At 44.7% G+C, this 19,226-nt stretch overlaps 1 protein-coding gene across 1 annotated transcript in view; it reads right to left on the reverse strand.

Moving 5' to 3' along the window:
* LOC104078756 (fibroblast growth factor 12-like) overlaps positions 1 to 19,226 on the reverse strand; it is an 83,310-nt gene that overhangs the window by 5,936 nt on the left and 58,148 nt on the right. Inside the window, 1 exon segment of the mRNA XM_009580522.1 lies at positions 4,428 to 4,626. Within this exon segment, the coding sequence (XP_009578817.1) occupies positions 4,428 to 4,626 (199 nt within the window).

Raw genomic sequence — 19,226 nt, forward strand, 5'->3', positions numbered from 1 at the left:
TAGCGGCTGCATTAGCTAATGCTTCAGTGGAGATAATAAATTGTCTGAGCAGCAGCAGGGGCAGGAGGGAGCAAGTGATTATGCACCCTCGTTTTCTGCCTATAATTACTGTGTTCTAAACCCGGTCCCAGCTGATGCATTTCAGAGGCATTTGAGCTCGCGTCTATCTGGTGGCTAAATGTGCAGGACGCTGCCAGATGGAATCACAGTTTGTTCAGGTAAGAAACGCAGCACAAAATGACAAAAAGCCAAGCAAAGCATGGTTAAAATACATTGCATTTGCCATCTAATAAGATAATTAGGAGTTTGATAGATGAACAAGTGAGTGAGTGCGGGACTGAAAACATACCAAAGTCTGCCCACTTGTAAGACAGACAGCTCCAAAAGAGGAGCTGTGTTAACAAAGACTGATAGAGTGTGGGGTTTGTCTTTTTTTTTTTAAAGAACACTTTTTAGGATGTTTTGCGGATTAAGGTGATACCTTTGAAGCATTTTCACAAGGCCTACCACATCTTCCTACTCAACAGTGTCTTGTACTTCTTTGTAACATCTGAGGATTCTGCTTTAACAAAACTGGGATGTTGCATCCCTGGGAAAACACACTGGGAAAGATCTGGCTGCTGCTCCTTGCACATGGATATTCATCAGTGGTAATAAATGGATCAGACCAGTCATTAACAGGTCACCTTCACATCTCAGATGTGTTCATGTCATGAGGGCTGAAGCACCATGAGTTTGGAGGTAGGGGCAGCTCTGCTGGCTCAGATGGAGGAAGAGTTGTCGTCTTCTTTCTGTGACCAGATTTGCCACCCCAAACGCGTCATGGCTTGGGCCGGGTGAGAGATGAAATGTAGCTCTTTTGGGAGCGCAATCTGGAAATGATGTCTTCAAGGAGAAGGAAATACAAATAACAGAGCACATCCACAATAAGCATCTAATAAAATTCTCACTTAAGTGATTGGAAAAGTCTCCCATTGTTTGAGATGGGATTGGACACTTAAAAGAACAAGAGGCACTGTGGACGGTAGTGTTTGTCCAGCACTAATCGCTACAGACACTTAAAGAGACTGAAATTGCTTTAAAAGATTGCTTGGTGTCCAAGTGACAATTACACTCAAGCTAATTTCTTGTGCAGTCTGGTTCAATCTATATGTGGGCACTTTAAGGGATCATTTAGCTCAAATGATCAGTGATCAGAAATAAAAATATCAAAAGAAATGTGTTGCGTATGTGTGTTTTTAACCAAAACTGGCACCACGTAGCACATTAACTGCTGCCTGCCAGGCTGCTTGCCTTGGCTTTGCCTGTGCACAGATGGGAGAGGAACTTAACGTTTCCCCTGTAAGTTTTTTGTGCTTTCATATTGATTAAGCTTAATGCTATTTCCAAAAACAAACAAATCCTACCCACACTAAACCAAAAAACCCCTCCTACCAACCAAAACCCAAAACTTTTCCAGTTGGTATCTAGTGACTTTTGCACAGAACACCTCCAGCATCCTGAGAATCTACAGGAGTCAAAACACTCTGTGGGATTAGCACAGCATAAAGCTGTAGCTGCTAAAAACCATAGATAACACACATACATACACAGATACCACTGCATATAGATGCACATGTACACATATGTAGTCCTTAGAAATTATCTGGGAGGATATTTTATATTTATTTATTAGTTTACTGCCCATTCGCAACTTCGAGGAGAGGACTTCTGAATTCAGAAAGCAGTATGAAACAATGGGAGTCAAATGAGCTCTGGGAGCAATCTGGGCTTTTTTGTGTTGCCTTTCCCTGTGAACGCTCTCTTCACTAAGCTGCTGCATAATTTTTCTGCACACAGCAAACAACTGGGAAGTTTCATCTCAGTGATAATTGCCATTGAAGTAGTGGGTGAAGTGATTCCTAGCAATGTATGTAACATTTCTCCTTCCCAGGGGACCAGATTCCTCCTTGCATTCATTACTGCGTCAGCCATCATGTGGCAGGGCTAATGCTGGTGGTGGTACTGGAGCAAAAGGAAACCTGCGTGCGTTACTGCAGATGGAAGCTGCAAAGTACTGGCTTGAATAAGCAGCAAAGCCCACACACTGGAGCATGCCACAGCATTCAGCAGAAGGGACATGTGAATATAGCAGGGGAGTGCTTTGGATACTTCCTTAGAGTCATGACAAAGAGAAAGAAGCTGTTAAAACAGGGAAGCAATTGTCCCTTTTCTGTAACATCTCTGCTTGCGAGCTCTGCTCACGGAGACTTTGATGGATGCAGCACAGAGAAGTCACGTGGAGCTGAGCGTGTTTTACTCCAACCCTCCCCACAAGCCTCTGCTACCTACAATGCATCTTAGGCTTGGGAACAGAGTCCTCTGTCTGGAGTCACAGTCCCAGACAGCTGAATGCTTTGGGAAGCTGACACGTGCCTCGGCTTGGGAGACTGCCAGCTCTTTGATGCAGCAGCGCTCACAGAGGCTGACTGCAAAGCATGTGGAGGAGGGAAGGGGTGGAGGAGCCCTTAATTTGGCTGCCAACTTCCAAAGCGCTCACTCGCTCGGGAGGTTATGTGACAGCTGTGATTGAAGCAAGCGTGGGAGGATGCAATGCAGGAAAGGGAAGCTCTCGGGCTGGGCTGGGTTTTTCAAAATGAAAGCCAGAGCGGCATTTGCTGCAACGAGAACTCCGCTGTGGGTCAGGCGCCTCTATTAAGGCTTTCCACAAGGAGAGCCACAGGAAATTAATGCATGCAAAAAACAACTATTGAGCCACTTAGCAGACACCATGCACGCCACATCAAAAAAGAAGCCTGGATTCAAAGGAACCCACTGATCAGTGCCAACACCCAGCCAGGCAGCAAAGAAATACCAGAAGGAGCTGGAAACCCAGCTGTGAAAGCTAGCGCTTGCAAAAGACTGTCCTCCCAGCCAAGGCAGGAGAGGAAGAGACAGAAGAGAAGCTGGTGACTGACCCCATGCTTGAGTTTTTTGCTAAGGAACAGGGCCTTGGCAAACCTCAATGAGGGCTTAGCAAAACTCAATGAGGGCTTAGGGCACCAATCCCACTAATGCCTCAGATAAACAAGAAAAGGCTCCCAGCTGCAGAAAAGCTGTCAAAAACAAGCATGGGACAAGAGGCTCCAGGCCGTTCTCTGCTCTTCCCACATCTCCATCTCCTGTGCAAAGGCCACAGATACTCTGGGAATGCTGAGTTGAATTTCTCTCATCGTGCTTTGCTGCAGTGGTCCAACAGATGATTTCAGCCTGCCTTCCTGAACTGGCCTTTCACTCACACGCATACATTCGTCTGCCCCTGCGCCTTAGCTGGGAAGCTGTTAAAACAGCTACTAGTGCATGGACTTAGCTGTGGCCTCCACCGCTTGTGAGTGGTACCTGTCAGGAAAGCATCAGTTCATTCCTTCTCTCCACGTGTCCAGCCCTGGCCCCACAGCCAACATGGGGGTAGTGAGAGGGGGCATGGAGCTGTGCAGCTGAGGCCAGCCCCACGCTGCTGCGTCCCTGAGGTGGCCACTGGCAGGTCCGAGATGGGGTGAGAAAGGCGTACCTAATTTGGCGATCGAAAAGTAGTGCTTTTTCCAAGCCAGAGAAAAAAAGAGGTCTCCTTGTTTCCAAAATCATGCTAGTACCCGTTAAGTACTAGGCTCATCACACTACATCTCTGCATTATCAGGGGCCAGCTCATAAAAAGCAAAATGCCCTGGCACGAGCCTGTGGCACTCTTCAGTAGCGTACAGTCAGCACCCGGAGGGCAAAACTTCAACTCCATGACTTTCACTCACGCTCTGATGAAAACATATGGCACGAGAGCATCTCATTTAACTTTGGATACCTATGGTAGAGGTTTCTCTACCCTCAGTGACTAACTAGGATGTCTTTACAAATGAGAAAAAAACAGATTTAAGTCATCTTAGGGTAGACATATAAAGTACATCCACAGCTGTGCTCGTAGGACCCATTTCTCTCCTGTTACTATAAACAGAGTCTCAAAGTCTAAAATGAGATAAATCCTATCTCTACTGACTCTACATGGGACTGGAAACCCACTGAATGAGTTGGGAAAACCATCACAGAGACCCCCACATTCCGGTCACTGCTGGTTTGGATTCCTTTTGAACTGCTGGCCGCTCGAGGGCTGCTTTCCTTTCCCACTAACTTCTGATGTTGCTGGGCTTTTAAATTCATCCTTTAGCAACCCAAAGCTAAGAAACCCCTTTGGGATGATGTACAAAATTTATTATATGGGAAGGAAAGCAGATGAAATGCTAACAGTGCAGCCCATCACCTTCCTGAAATGTTACAAACATTGTCCTTGCTTTCTGGTCTTGCAGCCCAACACCCCCATCCAGGAAGCCCCAAATCTGCAGTTGCAAAATCCCTCCTCCCCATACCCCACTGATGGAGGGAGCAGGCAGATTCCATACCTTCAATGGGTTTGGGTACAAAATGTGATGAGGGTTTGGTTTTTTTCACTCGGTTTCCCTTCATAATTTGACCTTCTTTATTGAGTCCCAGGAACCACGCTCGTCCGGATTCTTGCTGCCGGTACAGCGTGGAAGAATAAATAACGTAGTAGTTTTCAAAGACAGATTCCTTAAATTTGCACTCCGGTGTGAAAACATCCTGCAGTGAGAGAGAGAGAAGAAAAAGCAATGGAAGGAATTAATCACTGATCTCCTAAATTAGGCATCCCTGAGTGATACACGACAGTCACGCGTTGCAGTTAGTTTAGCAACAGAAAACAACAGGCATCAGCAACACCAGCTCCCAGCAATAATACGCATCTAGAAAACTTCCCACTGAAAGGGAAGGCTCTCCTTCCCTGGCAGAGCTGTGGTTTGCAAAACAGTGAACGGGCTTGAAAAATGTGCAGAAAAGTCAGGAATTTGTCAGGATTTAGGCTGAGATACTAAGCAAAAAGAAAAAAAGACAGCCAAGAAGCAAAGAGACAGCCTTGTTGCTCATCTGCTGCTCCCAATGCCTTCCCCTGGCCGTGCTCTTACCTTCCCTGTGATGGGCAAGAAATGTGCAATGGTTGTTGTCTAAAACATTAAGGCTTCTTCAAATTCTTATGGGCAAAAGGCAGTTTATCAGCGGCATTTAAGTGGATTCGGAGAAACGGGAGTACAAAAGCAAGTAAACTTTATTTATTTTCAAAAGCAATGGGAGGAAATGCTAGCACAAAGCCTGGAAATCTTTCAATAAAGAGAAAGATTTCTGACACAAGTATTTCTTCAGGTACTGAGAACTGGTCCCACAGCTGCCCAGGAACAGAGGACACGTGGGCCTGTCCGAGACATCCCCTGAGCCTGCGCTGGCTGTGGGGTGGCTGTGCCTTTGCCACTTGCGCTGGCTTTGCATAAAGTCTCAAGGAGGAAACTACACTCAGCTATGGACCAAAACCTCCATGTCCCAGTAACTTTTCAAGATTTTTAACAACAGGGAAATACCAAACCTCTTTTAAAAGAGCTGGCTGGCCATGGGGCTCTGTGGCAGTGGGCTCCCAAGCCTTCACTGAGGCAGATGTGGTTGTTGGTGGGTTGTTTTTTTTCCCAGACTTTGATTTTGAACAGAAAATTCACCCTGGCCAAACAAATTCTCCTACTGGGTTCCTTAAAACTATGACATTCTTGCAAAAAGAGCTCAAGCCACAAAGAATATGCATTTTCTGAAGAAATCCCTTTTTCCAGGACCCCCTAGACAAGGTATCTCAGAGCCCCGTGCGTGAAGGCAGGTGCTGCGACAGGCGAGCGATGCTCTCTCCCAAGTCCTTGCCACTCGGAAGTCTTTGGGAGCTTCTCCAACCTTGCTAACGGAAAACCCATGACCAACATCCGAGCAAAGCATCTGGAGTAATGCCACATATTTACTGCAGACCTCATTTAAGAGTGAACATTTTCAACATTCAGCAACACTCAGGTATGTATTCCCAAGCGCTTTGGGGGTTATATAAAGCGTTGCTAGTTTGACAATAAATCCAGCGTGTAACAGACCTACGGAGCCAGGCAGGCTTGAAGCCACAGAAGATAAAGCGGAGCAGAAAGCGCGGAGCTGTGCCGCAACATGTGAAGTTTGCATCAATCATTAGTGCCACACAGATAAAAAACACCGTCACCCCAAAGGGTCATTTTGCCCTATCTGAAGGAGTCTTCCTTGCTGGAGAAATAAATATTTTAGGAAGAAAGTGAAACAAGTTAAGAGAGATCCAGATGACTTAGAGCACTATAAAACAGTGTTTGAAGTAGCTTCCCAAAAGACCAGTGTTTAAGCGCTCCTTAAATCTGCTCTTTATCTCCAGGCTTTGTCTTGCCTCGGAAGGCGGGGAGCTGGACAGTTTGCAGCGGCCGCCTGCGACTGGCTGGCTCGGGGGCTTTCCTTGGCATCGGGCCCAGCCAGCAGCAAAGCCCGTGACAGAGAGCATCTCTAAAACCAAACTGGACAACTCAATCCCCTTTCCCATGCCTTGGTTACCCCATCAATAAAAACTTATCGAGAAAATTCCCCTTAGGAGGACTGAAAAGTTGGTAGGCTGTGAGGGGTAGCTGCCAACTTGACCAAAACGTGGAATTTACTGTGCATGAGATATCTGGATTTTCAACGTCTGTTTTAATTACAGTGTGGAACAAAGACTATCTTTTATTTTCAATGAAGCAGAAATATAAAAGCTAATGCATTTTGAAAATGTTGTTTCAGAAAGAAAAAAAAAAATCCAGATTTTTTAAAAAACTTATTTAAATTCAAGTTTTCAGATAAATATCTATTTTTAAATTACCGCAGTATAATATTTGATGACATGCAGCAATAGTTCATAAAAGCAGATGCTGTATTGTATATCCACTTGTACCAATAAAGCAGCAAAATTATGTTATTTTAAAGCAGATGTATTTAAAAATATCAACTTAACAAAGATTTAAGAAAAATAAAGAAAAAATAGTGATTTTCTTTAAATCTTTAAGCTCCCCCACAAGCAAACAAAACTGTCCCATTGTTTTTGTGAGTTGGCTGGTTGATTCCTCATCCCCCACAATTCAGTTGATATAGCACTTTAGGACGCTAACCATGGCAACACCACCAAGAAACATCCCAACTCTGTCCATTCGGCAGTTTAGAAAACCCACAGATTTGACAGCTAAGTTCTAGCTAAATAACGCCTTTTTAATTCATTATTATTATCCTCCTTCTTACGTATATCACCTCATCAGCAACAGCTAGTGTCCCACTGTGCCATGTAGTGACAAACACACACCAGGATGCAATTCATCCTACCACCAAATTGACCTGCCGCAGGGTCTTCACGGCTTTGAGCACCAGAACTCTTTGGTGTGTGCACTACCACATGCAGACGTGACACAAAGAGCAAGTAGATGGAGAAGGAAAAACCAGTTGACCAGAAAGGAGATGGGACGGACAAGCAGGACATAGGCCACTCTCCCAAGCACCGCCTGGGGATATTTGGAGTGTCCTCTAAATCTATTTAACATGCAAACTCTTATGTTTTTCTGCATTGACATCTTTTTTGGTGGCCAACGTCAAGCCTTCAGCTACATCATGTCACTTAGTTTCTGCATGTGCCTCTTGCTGACGGCTTTGGGGCTACCAATAACAAAAGGCTATTGGGATATTAATGGCAGAACTTCTCTACAAGCTTTACTGTCAATATTAATTGTGGCAATTATGTCGAATCAGATGGGAACTGCTGTTTCAATTGTCTTGGGCTGAGAAGAGCTGGGAAGAAAGAGGAAAGTGCAGGTGAGCTTAACAGGCTCCACACTTATAAAGCAGTTCTTAGCAGCCACTGCTGCACAGCCTGAAATCTGAGATAACTGAAGGTATTTTTGGAAAACCGCTGAGCTATTGGCCAGACCTCTGGGGCATGCAAAGTTTTTTTTTTGTTTGTTTTGTTTCTTAGGATGAATTCAGAGTTGATGAAATGTGCTAGATGGGCAGACCTGGAGTCCAACACTTTCTCTTCATCCCACAGATACAGAGTGGGTAAAAACAGCAAAGGGATCCTCAGGCTGTGTCCCCCATGTGCTTCTGACGGGACGTAAGGACATCCTCCTCCAGAGGTAATGGTGCGGTAAACCCTGGGGTCAAGAGCACCCACTTCACACTCTCACTTGGTGCAGGAACCTTTTGAAACAGGCTTAAAACGAACCCTACTCAATTATTTTCCCAACTCTCTCCTTGGCAGAAATAGCATGACCAGGTACAAGACAGTGAGAGGACAGATGGCTTCATCTTTTAATCACCGGTCTTTTTTCAGTCTTTAAACAAAGAAATAAATCGTAACTCTATTTTCTGTACAAACTCCACAGAGCTCTCGGTCCCCTGTCAGCACCATCATGAACCCAGCTCGCTCAGAAACAGCACCAGTTCTCCTCATTAAAAAGTATGCTTGTGATTTGGAGAAAATAAAGGAAATTTGTCTGTTTTTATCTTCATGTGAAATATGTGTCTTTGACTAAATTATTTTCACATACAAAGTAAATAAATACGTTTATTTGTTTACTATTTGGAGATTTAGAGTCTGAGGTATTTTGTTAAATGTCTATAGATATTACTAAAAGCAGCTTGAAAAAGCAGATCTTTTTTTTAATTGTTAAACTAAAAACCTGCATGAAATATTTGTAAAAGAAATGTTAGTAATTTACATGCAAAATGATTAGCATCCGCCTTCAACTTGTTTTCTGTATCTCAATCCAATCCTTTGAACAAAAGGTAATTCCAGTAAGAAGAGTAATTCAATTTGCTTTGAAAAACAAACATAGGTCTGGTTTGTGCTAACTCTAGTTTTATTGGAAATTGCACAGTCTAGAAAAAAATAAAATGGTAGCTATCACACAGAAAATTAGGGAGACCACATTCAATGACATTTGGAATCAAAGAAGGAAGCTAAATGGATGCAACTGCCATTTGGGGGGGGCTTCAGTGTGTCAGACCTGCTCATGGGGGGTATAAGGTACCACAGATTGCCCCAAAAGCTGTTTCTGGTTTAGGAAAACAAGGTGTTTCATTTATCCTTGATCCCAGTAGTGTCTCCTGCCATCTGTAGATGGAAATGTGGACGGGACTTCCAGGCACAAGCCAATCTGTATCACCTGGGCCAGTTTGGTCCTTCAGGGAGGTGTTGGGAACGTCTGGCCCCATCTGCCCCCTCCCCGCAGCACAGGCTGGGGGTGATTTGTGAGAGGACAGATTTTTTCTTCCAAATCTACCTCAGCTTTCACCTGCCCTGGTCAGGTAAATCTAATCCAGACTCTTGGCCTTGAACATAGTAAGTTTGATTGGACTCTGCTCATCTGTAAAGCTGGAGAAGCTCCACAGATGTCGGTGGAGAAGCATTGCTGTCAAACCTGTGGACATGAGGCTGCAAGGTGTTCAGGGAATGCACTGCCACCCTCGGATGTCTCAGTTCCTTCAAAAAATGCTGATCCAATGGTGTCACAGCTCCGGTGCCGGCATAGTGCTGCCAGGGCAGCAGACAGCCCCGGTGCTGCTCCGAGCAAGAGAGAGCAGTGCCAGCCCCTGCCCGTACCAGGCTGGCAGCATGACTGCCACTCGCACCCCCAGCGTCCTCAGCCAGGAGGTGCAAAGAAAAGGTCCCACCATAAGCAACAGCATGGTGCTCCTGGGTACTGATCGCAAGAGCAAGCAATTTGCTCCCTTGTTTGTTTAGACCAAGCTCTAACTGGCACAGAAGCCCCTGATGTCCCCAGACCATGGCAGAAATGGTGACAGGTTTCCATGTGCAATGCTCAGGGACAGCCAGGAAGCCAGCAGAAGACTGTCACTAGCTTTGTATTCAAACCCAGCTGCTCACCCCCCGGACTGGGCCACTTCTTTGTATTGCTTGCCATTTTCCTACAAACATTCTCAAAATTGCCAGATAAATAAAGATCTCTTTCTTTTTTCTTTTCCCCTGAAGATCTCCTTTTATTATAACCCAAAGGAGAATAGCAAATATACACATCCACACGCAAATCTAATGACTTAATAAATTTAGTCACTGAAACTAGCAGCAATAAAAGAAAAAGCCCATTCTGCGAGTAGTTTGTGCCATGGTTTAGGAAAGGGATGTTAATTATAAGTGTTGAAATATCTAACTAACACACTCCCAGAGTAACAGTTTTCCTTTGTTTACAGCACTTATGGGTTTCTCTTTTATGTTCTGCACAATTACTGAGCCAGATCTTCAGATGGGATAAAAGCACTAAACTGCACCAAAGTCTATGGCACGGCAAGGCTTTCCTCCCAGAGAATCTGGCTCAGGATACTTACTAATGTTAGTGTTAATACTTAGAGCTCATCAAGTAATTTAAAACATATTAAGTAAGAATCATAAATATCATCACAGCTATCAGCAGTGGCATTTCATTGTGGTTGCGGAGGCAGACCATGGAACAACTGGATCGTGTTCACTATGTCTGTATAAGCGCTGCTCCATCCCAGGGGAAACGGATGGCACTGCAGAAGAGCATCTGCTTTATGGTGCTCTTTACCCAGTAAAGCCCATTCTACATTCCCCACTGACCTCAGCCACAGCAGGGTTTAATCAACACCCCTCTGATGCCAACAGCACCGAGAAGTTCAACATTGGTATCAATGTTCATAGACCTGTGTGGTCAGATTCTTGAAGACATTTGGGCTTCCAGATGAAATGCAAACGCCCAACTCCCATTTAAACCTGTGGAAGTTCAGAGACTAAACATGTCTTTGAATATCTAAGAATTTGTGACCACAAACCTCATGCCATAGCACTTGATCCTGGCATAGTCTTATTCCCAGGACAGGTCTTAAACCACGTAGGTCCTGTTCACAGGACAAGCCCCATGCAGACCACAGCAGCACTCCCACTGGCAATGATGCCTTGTGTACAGCCTGATCGAGTTCAGCGTCCTCCTGCCTCAGTGTACCTTCTTCCATGACCTAGGGTCGCATCTGTCTGGAAATGCTTTAAAATAATTGTAGCTGAGCTCTCTCTTGGCATGTGATCAAGAACCGCAAATGTGCATCCAAACTTTACATCTCATCACATCTTTGTCCAGATGGCAGGTGATATTCTACTGTTCACACTCCACTTTTCCTCCCCCTTCTAGCTCCATAAGAGATTGGTGACAAGTCTTCTTGCTGGCCTTTTAGAAGTAGGAGAGAGCAGATACGTTTTAAAATAACAAGCTGCTACATGGGAGTGTACAGCCCTGCTGCAGAGCAGAGATTCACTTGATGAGACAATATGGTATCTGCAAGTATTCTGACTCCGCCTGGACCATCTGTGGGTTGGAAGGAGCACATTTTCAAATAAATCACCATCCGTGCAGGTCTGTTCCCCAGCTCTGGGAGCTGAGAAGCCGCATTAGCAAGCAATCCAACTTACTGCCTCGGAAAAATATAACTAGAGGGCTATCTGCCCTCACTTTTGTGGGAACTCTCTGCACTCAAAGTACATATTTGTTCAATTGGCTTCATTTTAAAACACCCAAACAAGAGGTGGAGTGCAGGTCTGCTAAGTCTTGCAAGCTGACCGAATATTCCTGGACAGGCAAAAAAACCAAGTGCTGGACGAGCCTCTGTAATTAAGCTGCAGATCTTTATATGTGGACACAAGCTGTCCCAAAGCACCTTTCCGTGTTCAAGGACTGATTAAATTATCCATGTGACCACAGAGGAAGTTTGTGAATGCTGGAGACAAAGGTGTGATTGCAGCATGGACGTGCCCAAGGTAACCCTGCAGCAGCAAGGACATCTGCCCGGGCACCCAGCAGAGTATTGACAAAATCTGTGGTAAGTTCTGCAAGACACGCTGAGCTCCATTCTGCCCTAGCTAACTGGTTACCTAGACGAAAACAAGCTCGTATAGATCCACACGAGCTATGGTCTCACATTTGGCTACAAAGCAGATGAACCCGGTGAGTTTTGGGGATACAAATTCAGATCTGTCCATCCCACCATACCTCAGTACTGTGTTCTTCTGCTTTCAGCTCTTGACCTGTCCACCGTGCAGGCACCTTTTTACCAAATACTTCATAAAGATAAAAATGCCCAAATTCACTGCATTGGCCTTTGGCGAGCTGCTCATGCAATCCTGATAGGAACACAGCTTTCAACTTAATGAGTGCTGACAAGAACATGACTCGGCACAACTCTTCAAGCGGGCTGCTCACTTCCATACCTCCCTGGAGAGCCTGGGTAGGCTGTGTGAGAGAACAGGCTCTGGGAGTAAGATCTGGGTACCAACAATTGCGCAGCTCTGCGTACAGGGTTATCTGGGGAAGGCTGCGCGTCGAGCGAGTCACCAATGGGGCACACAGAGCAAGTGACATATTTTGTCTTTTGCTTCAGTTTTCCTTAATGATGGACCCCAACTTTGAATTAATGCTTGGATGGAATAAATTTTCATCCCTTCTTTTTAAAATATAAGGTATATTTGGACTTTGATTGATTGATTTGTTCTTTATTTTTGGATCTTATTTCAAGCTGGAATTTTAAAGCCTTTTAAAATTTGGAGCTGTTATGAACTGGAGTAGTGATGGCAGCATAGCTCATTCACATGGCACTTGGCCCACCCAGTTCAGCATCATTCTTCTAGGAAAGCAACTGCTTCCTACGAAGGGGATTTTCTGACAGCACTGTCTGTGGCGTTGCATTCCTGGCGGCCCGGGGATCCAGTGAAACCCCAGGATAATTTCTAATCTGGGAATCCCAACTCATCCATTGTCTTCTCTACATTCTGTTTTTCTGACAGAGTGTCTGAAATTGGTAACAATGTTATCAACTCTGCTTACTCCAAAACAGTACCCAGAAATACATCTTTGCATTCACAGATAATAGTCATGAGACAAGATGGGACAAGATGAAGGTATGTTAGTTGCACACAAGAAAAACAGATTTCCTAAATTAGCATCGTACTGCCTCATCTGCTAAAGCCTGAAATAACTATGAAGAAAAATAATAATGTAAGAACTCTAGAAACACAGATGGGATGCTTTGAACCTGTGATCTCTCTATGGGGCCAGAGAGAGTTTCTTGGCATCAATTTGAGCCTGAGCACAGGGCACAATAAATTGATTTGTGGCCTTTGGTTACTTTTGCGATATTGCTATTTTTATTATGGTTGATAATAATAACAACAATGCATAAACTAAAATAATGATTATGTATTTATAAACATGACGCTATTTTCTTCTGAGAGTCAAAAGAAACCTCTTAGTGGAAAATTAGTGATGAGTATTAGATTTATCATGTTATTATTTATATCACAATTATCCTTAAAAACCCAAACCAGAGTACGAATGCTTTGGGCATTTAATAAAAATGCCCTCACCATGACAGGAGTACAGGGAAGACCTCTTACTTTCTATAGTTTTGTGCTAAGAACCTGAGCACCACAAGACCAAGCGGCTTGCTGGGTGTTCTGTAAAACAAGAGGTGTCAAAGCTAGTAGAGCTTTCCCTCGGGTTCCAGTTCAGTTTCTTAGGCAAAAGCCCTCTCTTTCTGATATAAATGAAATAATGCAGTTATAGCAATGTCAGGAAGAAGGGGACTGAGAGCGAGTCCCAGTCCTTGTACGGCAGAGTGGCCGGTGGCCGATGTTTTAGCACACAGACAAAAGTGTGCTTGCTCTTACCTGATGGTACAGCCCTGCACGGAGTGCGGGTCTGAAGAGACAAAATGGCTTTAGCCCAATTTTCTGTGTAGTTCATTTTTTGAAGTAACGTGTCACATGGGCAGAAGATAAGAGGACTTGCCAAGGAGCTCACCAGGCCTATTACAACCATAAGCTGCTGATGTACTGAGATAGCCTCTTTGCTTTGACTCTTAAATTCAAACCGCGAGACTCGGTGGAAACACACCATCTCCGACACTCTTCCTATCCTTCCTAATGCTGGAAAGATCTCTCCTGTGCTAAACCAATTTCAGAGCTGTCATGACCAGGGTGGAAATTCAATTTCTTTGCTACTAAAACTTCCATCCTGAAAATGAGTGGCGCTAGATTATTAATATTTTGACAGCTTACTGACAGGTTGGCTACAACTGGCCAATTAATAGCAAGCCCTGCGGTCTAAAGCATCAACTGAGGCTGGGGTGAGCTGCTGTTGGACAGGCAGGATCTTACAACCAAGGCGAAATGTTACGAAGTGTGACAATTTATATGGCTTTTCCCTCCCCCTTGTACCAGCTGCTGCGGTGCCTACGCAGAAAAAAGGAAAGGTTCATTGCATATTCTTGGGAGGAGGCCAGCTCTGCTGCCCACTGGGAAAGCCAAAGGAAAGCCACCGAGATCTGTGCCTCAAAGCCTGGGTCCCAGCAACGTTTCTGCTGACAAAGCCAGCACAAAAGGTCAATGGTGCTTCCCTGAAATCTGCCAGCGTGACCCTGAGGTATCTGCCCCACCTCTGCTGGGGGATGCTTTATCGCAGCCAAGCAAACCACGTGCCCAACAGTTCAAATCCCTCTGCTCATCATCCCAACCACCAGTGAATGTGAAAGAGGGATTGCAGGCACATTTCTGTGCATCATTTACTGCCAGTGGAGAGAGCTTGTTGGTGCACACCTGTCACGTAACTGAGGCATTGGATTTTAATTCCTGAGAGCAGGCTCCTTCGCTGGTCCTGACTCCTCCAGGCTCCATGTCCTTGAGCCAGACACTTTGGGCTAGCATTCCACCTAATATTCTTTAAATTGCTCATTGTGTATGAAAAGCCTGTCTTTGGTTGTAGAGAATAGAGGGATATTCAGCCTGAGGAACGAATGAGCCTCCAGCTCCTCAGAACATTTTTGGGAGAGACAGAGAGGAGAAAGAAAGTGTTTGGCATGAGGTGCAGACAGCCCTTTGTTCATTTATTTTCTGGGAATTCAGAAAATCAGCCAACTCTGCTGTGATAGAAGTCCCATCCACAGTATCTTTGCATAGCCTGAAAGAGCTGACAAATCTCACAGCCCAAAACAACTTCACAGAGAAGACTGGGCTTATTTATACCCTGAATGGATTTCCACGATATGTATGTGCTGACAACCTGACTTGTTCTTTTTCTGTTAGTTTCCTTTTGATGTGAAATAACCCATGGACAATGCACAAACATTCTGAATGCTACAAACTACGCCACAGCTTAGATCTGATTGTTCCAGTGTATGCAGCCAAGTGACCCATCATAGCTGATGCTTTGCTTCCCAAGAATCAGACAGATGGAAGTATATCATCAGGGATTTTGCAGTAGTGGCTATAGTGAAATTTTTCACTCTGTTGCACGCTTTGCTAGAGAACTCAGATTAGCTTTGGCATCTGATCCTGTTCAGAAGCCAACTAATGACTGCAACTTCCAATCTAAGATAATAAAGTCACTCTAGAGAGAGTAATATAATACACTAACTCTATTTGGCACAATACACAGTAAAGCAGGAGACCATTTTATTGTGTTACTAGTACACAGAAGGCTGTGCCACTGCCTTTAAATTATATGACCCAAAATACATCAACAAAGCAATCCAGAGTTAAAAATTGCTGTTTCCTATTTGTAGCTACTTATTGCAGCATGCAGTCGTAGTGAGATCCAGGGTTTACAATCAGATCTGTAGACATTTGATTTTGTTTTACAGAGGCTGTGTCTACAATGCAGGACCGAATGCGTAGAGTGACGCTGTTGGTGGCAAGGGCCATACACTCGCACTGTACACATTTCAGGATGGGTTCAGTCTGGTCCCATGGTCTGAATATCTGGCACTTCAGGGGCACTCCCGGAGGGCACCCTTCAGTTTAGCTTCATCCAAAAGGAATCTAGTTTGCACAGCCTAAGATCACTCTGTGGTACAAACCGAAGAGCTGTATGTGAGGGTGACAGGAGGAATTGCTCCAAAAGCGCAGTCCTGGTCTGAACTAAAACACTAATCCCAGAGATGGCTGGGATAGCTGGCTTACTGCAATGGCGTACAATAAAGCAGGCATGTGATGGATGTGAAATGTCAGCGACCTACTGCACACTGGTGATCCTTAAAAGGAGCGGAGGGCCCTGTGTGCACTCTGATCTAAACACACACTAGAAAACAGGGATGTGAGCAGCAATGCTGTAACCTGGGTGGTGGCTGTGCACAAGGTCCTCTTCTGCCGTGTGGAGTGTGCACTTCAGATTGTTCCTTTATGATCTGAAACGCCTCACAGCCACATGGATACAGGAACAAGAAGCCTTCCAAAAAGCACTTGCCACCAACATCCACAAAGAGAAACAGCTACATTAGCAATAATAACAAAAAAGGTCAGTTGTTAAGCCTGCCTATCTGAGTCTCGGTACCTTGCTTGCAGAAAGCCTGGAGTTTACTACGTGTCACAGATGGATCCTACAGAGGTCTGAAAATATTTTTCTTAGCATGATAAATTTTAAAGAAACCTTGTTCATGTGTTCTAGCAAACACGTTGAGAGGGGGAAGGAAACCTCAGGGCTGTCCTGACTGTATCACCGAAGAAGGAACGTGTCATTACTGCTTTCTTTTGTGCTACTCCAGAACGGGGGGAGGAAAAAAAAGAATGAACCAAAAAAAAAAAACACAAAAGAGAAACCATTTGCTCATGGGCGTAACAGTCCTTTCTTACTATTCACGATACTTGATAGTTTTCACATGTTTTCATCAATGCTAAGTCCTGAATCATTAGTGCAGCAACAAGAGCAGAATTGGGTCCTCTAAGAATCACTAAAGCTAGACTACACATTCTGTTCAAGGAATAAACACTGATTCATGAATGTTTCAATTAAAATGGATATGATCACTTTCATAACAAGGGAAACGAAGGAGAAGATTAGAAGTCCTGTGGGAACATAACTTCTAGGAGAAAAAGACACAAAGATAACCTGTCCCAAAGTGTCTGATTTAACTCAACCAAAGGCAGGGACTTCATGCAAGCAGAATGATTTAGCAAAACTCTGTTATCTGATGATGTATTCATCCAAATGGACCTGAACAGTCACTTCTGCACCTATAGTCTATGGTGTTGGGGTCAGCAACAGGCACACAGTGTCCTACCCTGTCCAAATCTGTCACAGAGGGCAATGAACGACTGTCAGCATATTTCACAACACGAAAGCATTTGGAAGGTGAAAACCTGTGAAACAGAAATTCAATCAGGCAAGTGGCAGAATGCTTATAAAATCATTGGACTTTATTTACTAGTTTTACACTACTGCATCTCTACTGACCTAACCAAAGCATATTAGCACACTGCCAATACATACAGAAATACATGCAACAAGCCTGTGCACTTAGAGGACACGCAGAAAGTAAGAACACCATGGGGATCATTTTATTTTGAAGAGGGCAGTAAAAAAATACGAGGCATGTGAGGCACAAAAGAAAAATAATGAGAGCTGTAAGATTTTGCTTTTTAAGCTCGTCATAAAAAAAAATAAGCTTTCAACTGACAGGGATGCTTTAAAAAGTCCGCTTTCTAAATTTAACTTTGATATTGAAAAGTCTTGGGTTTTGTTCTTTTGTTTTTTCGTTAGCGTAAATTTGATAAAAAATGAGGCGTGATAATCCTGGCGCTACACATTTTCAAAAGCTGTATTTTAGCTCTAGCCTCTTCAGAGGGTGCAGATAACATTTGCATGGACACAAAGCCCTTGCAGAAAGAATGTTCCTTAAGGGCAGAGCTGGCTGTAGGGTTTAATATGGTAGGAACTGAGATTCAAAATCAGCAGCATTCACATTAATAGCCATTAAATTATTTATTCATATCAGGCTCTGGAAGCCTGTAGGTTGTTCTGAAGGGCTCAACTCTCATAAACTTTGTTGCATGACTTACTTTCAGCTACCATTCTGAGGGATGTACATTCATTTTTACAAGTCTTGATGTACACTAAAGCCTTTTGTTCCTTCTTTCCCCAATTTTGTGAATGGGGAAAAAGAAGTCTGTGCACCCAGTAATGTCCACATCCAGGAAGCAGCTGCTGTGGTGCAGCACAGCCCATGCTCCAATGCAGCAGGACAGAGAGTGTGCAGTTGCAAGAGGCTCCCTGAATTATTTGATCCAGTCCTTGCTACGGCACACCACCAGTTCTCAACAAAGCTCCATTTCTAACCCTCTGATTTCTTTCCTCCACAACTCATACCACAAAGCTCTTTCGGAAGCCAACTGCTCCAAGAGCTACAAATCTTCTGCTTCCCAGCCAAAATCTAGCCCAAAGCCCCCAGTGACACAGGCGTCAAGTTCAGGGGTCTCGAGGGACTCCTGTGGAAAGGCTCTGCAAGGAGGGCAAGCGGGTTTTTCAAACAAACCAACTGTCTGCACCCCACCAGCCAGCCTGGCATGGTGCTGCTGTGGGGGCACCTCACAACCACGGGAAAAGCCATGCATCACATCTTGCTTGTGAGGCCAGAGGAAAAGCAGCAGCGCCACAAAAACTAACCTGCAAAAGACACCAACAAGGTGGTATTCTGCACTAAAATGCTCTCCACCTTTTCTTCCCCGACTTGTGTCCTGAGCCCTGCTGCTGACCTTGATCCATTTAATTGCCTCCATAACCAAATTACACTGTAGCAGAATGTAATTATGCAATCAAGTAATGAGCTATGGTTTTGCTCTTGGTCTTGTATGCAAAGCCACCTTTGAAGAGGGCAATAAAAGAAGAGATTATTATAAAAGGACAGTGCAGCCCCATGTACCAATTACTGGCCATGATGCAGGGGATGTCTGCTGGCAACACTGATCCATCAGCTGCTTTTCGCGGGCAGCTGGCAACCTTCTCTGTGCTGCAGCCTCACAGCCAGCGCTGTGGGTTTCATCCCGACGCCAGACATACGCTCACGACAGGCATGCTGTGCGACGGGGCAGCGTTCCTGAGGATACCAACTTCTCCAGCGACTCGTCTCTCTGTTTCCAACACACTTATTAAAACTGACTTAAGAAGAGCTGTACTGAGCCAGACTAGCAGTCTGGCAGTGGCCAGCAGCAGCGCCAAGGGAAAGGTATAAAACCAGAGCAAACTTGTAGTGAAAGCTCCTCCTTGCTCCCAGTGGCAGGGAGCTTGTGCCTGCTGGATCCAGTGACAGTGCCCTGTTGCTCAGGGAAAGCATCCGGATTCCCGTGGGAGTGCACAGGCGTGGCGGGCGTTGTGTGTTCAGAGCAGGGTGCGGGAGCTGACGTAGCTCCCTGAGGAGAGGCAAGAAGGGTCTGAGCCAGGAGAAGCTTTAGGGAAATGTGATGGGAGGGAGGTTTCCTGATGGGGCTCAGTTTG

This window comes from Fulmarus glacialis, unplaced genomic scaffold (genome assembly GCF_000690835.1).
Source record: "Fulmarus glacialis isolate BGI_N327 unplaced genomic scaffold, ASM69083v1 scaffold666, whole genome shotgun sequence".
Taxonomy (NCBI): Eukaryota; Metazoa; Chordata; class Aves; order Procellariiformes; family Procellariidae; genus Fulmarus; species Fulmarus glacialis.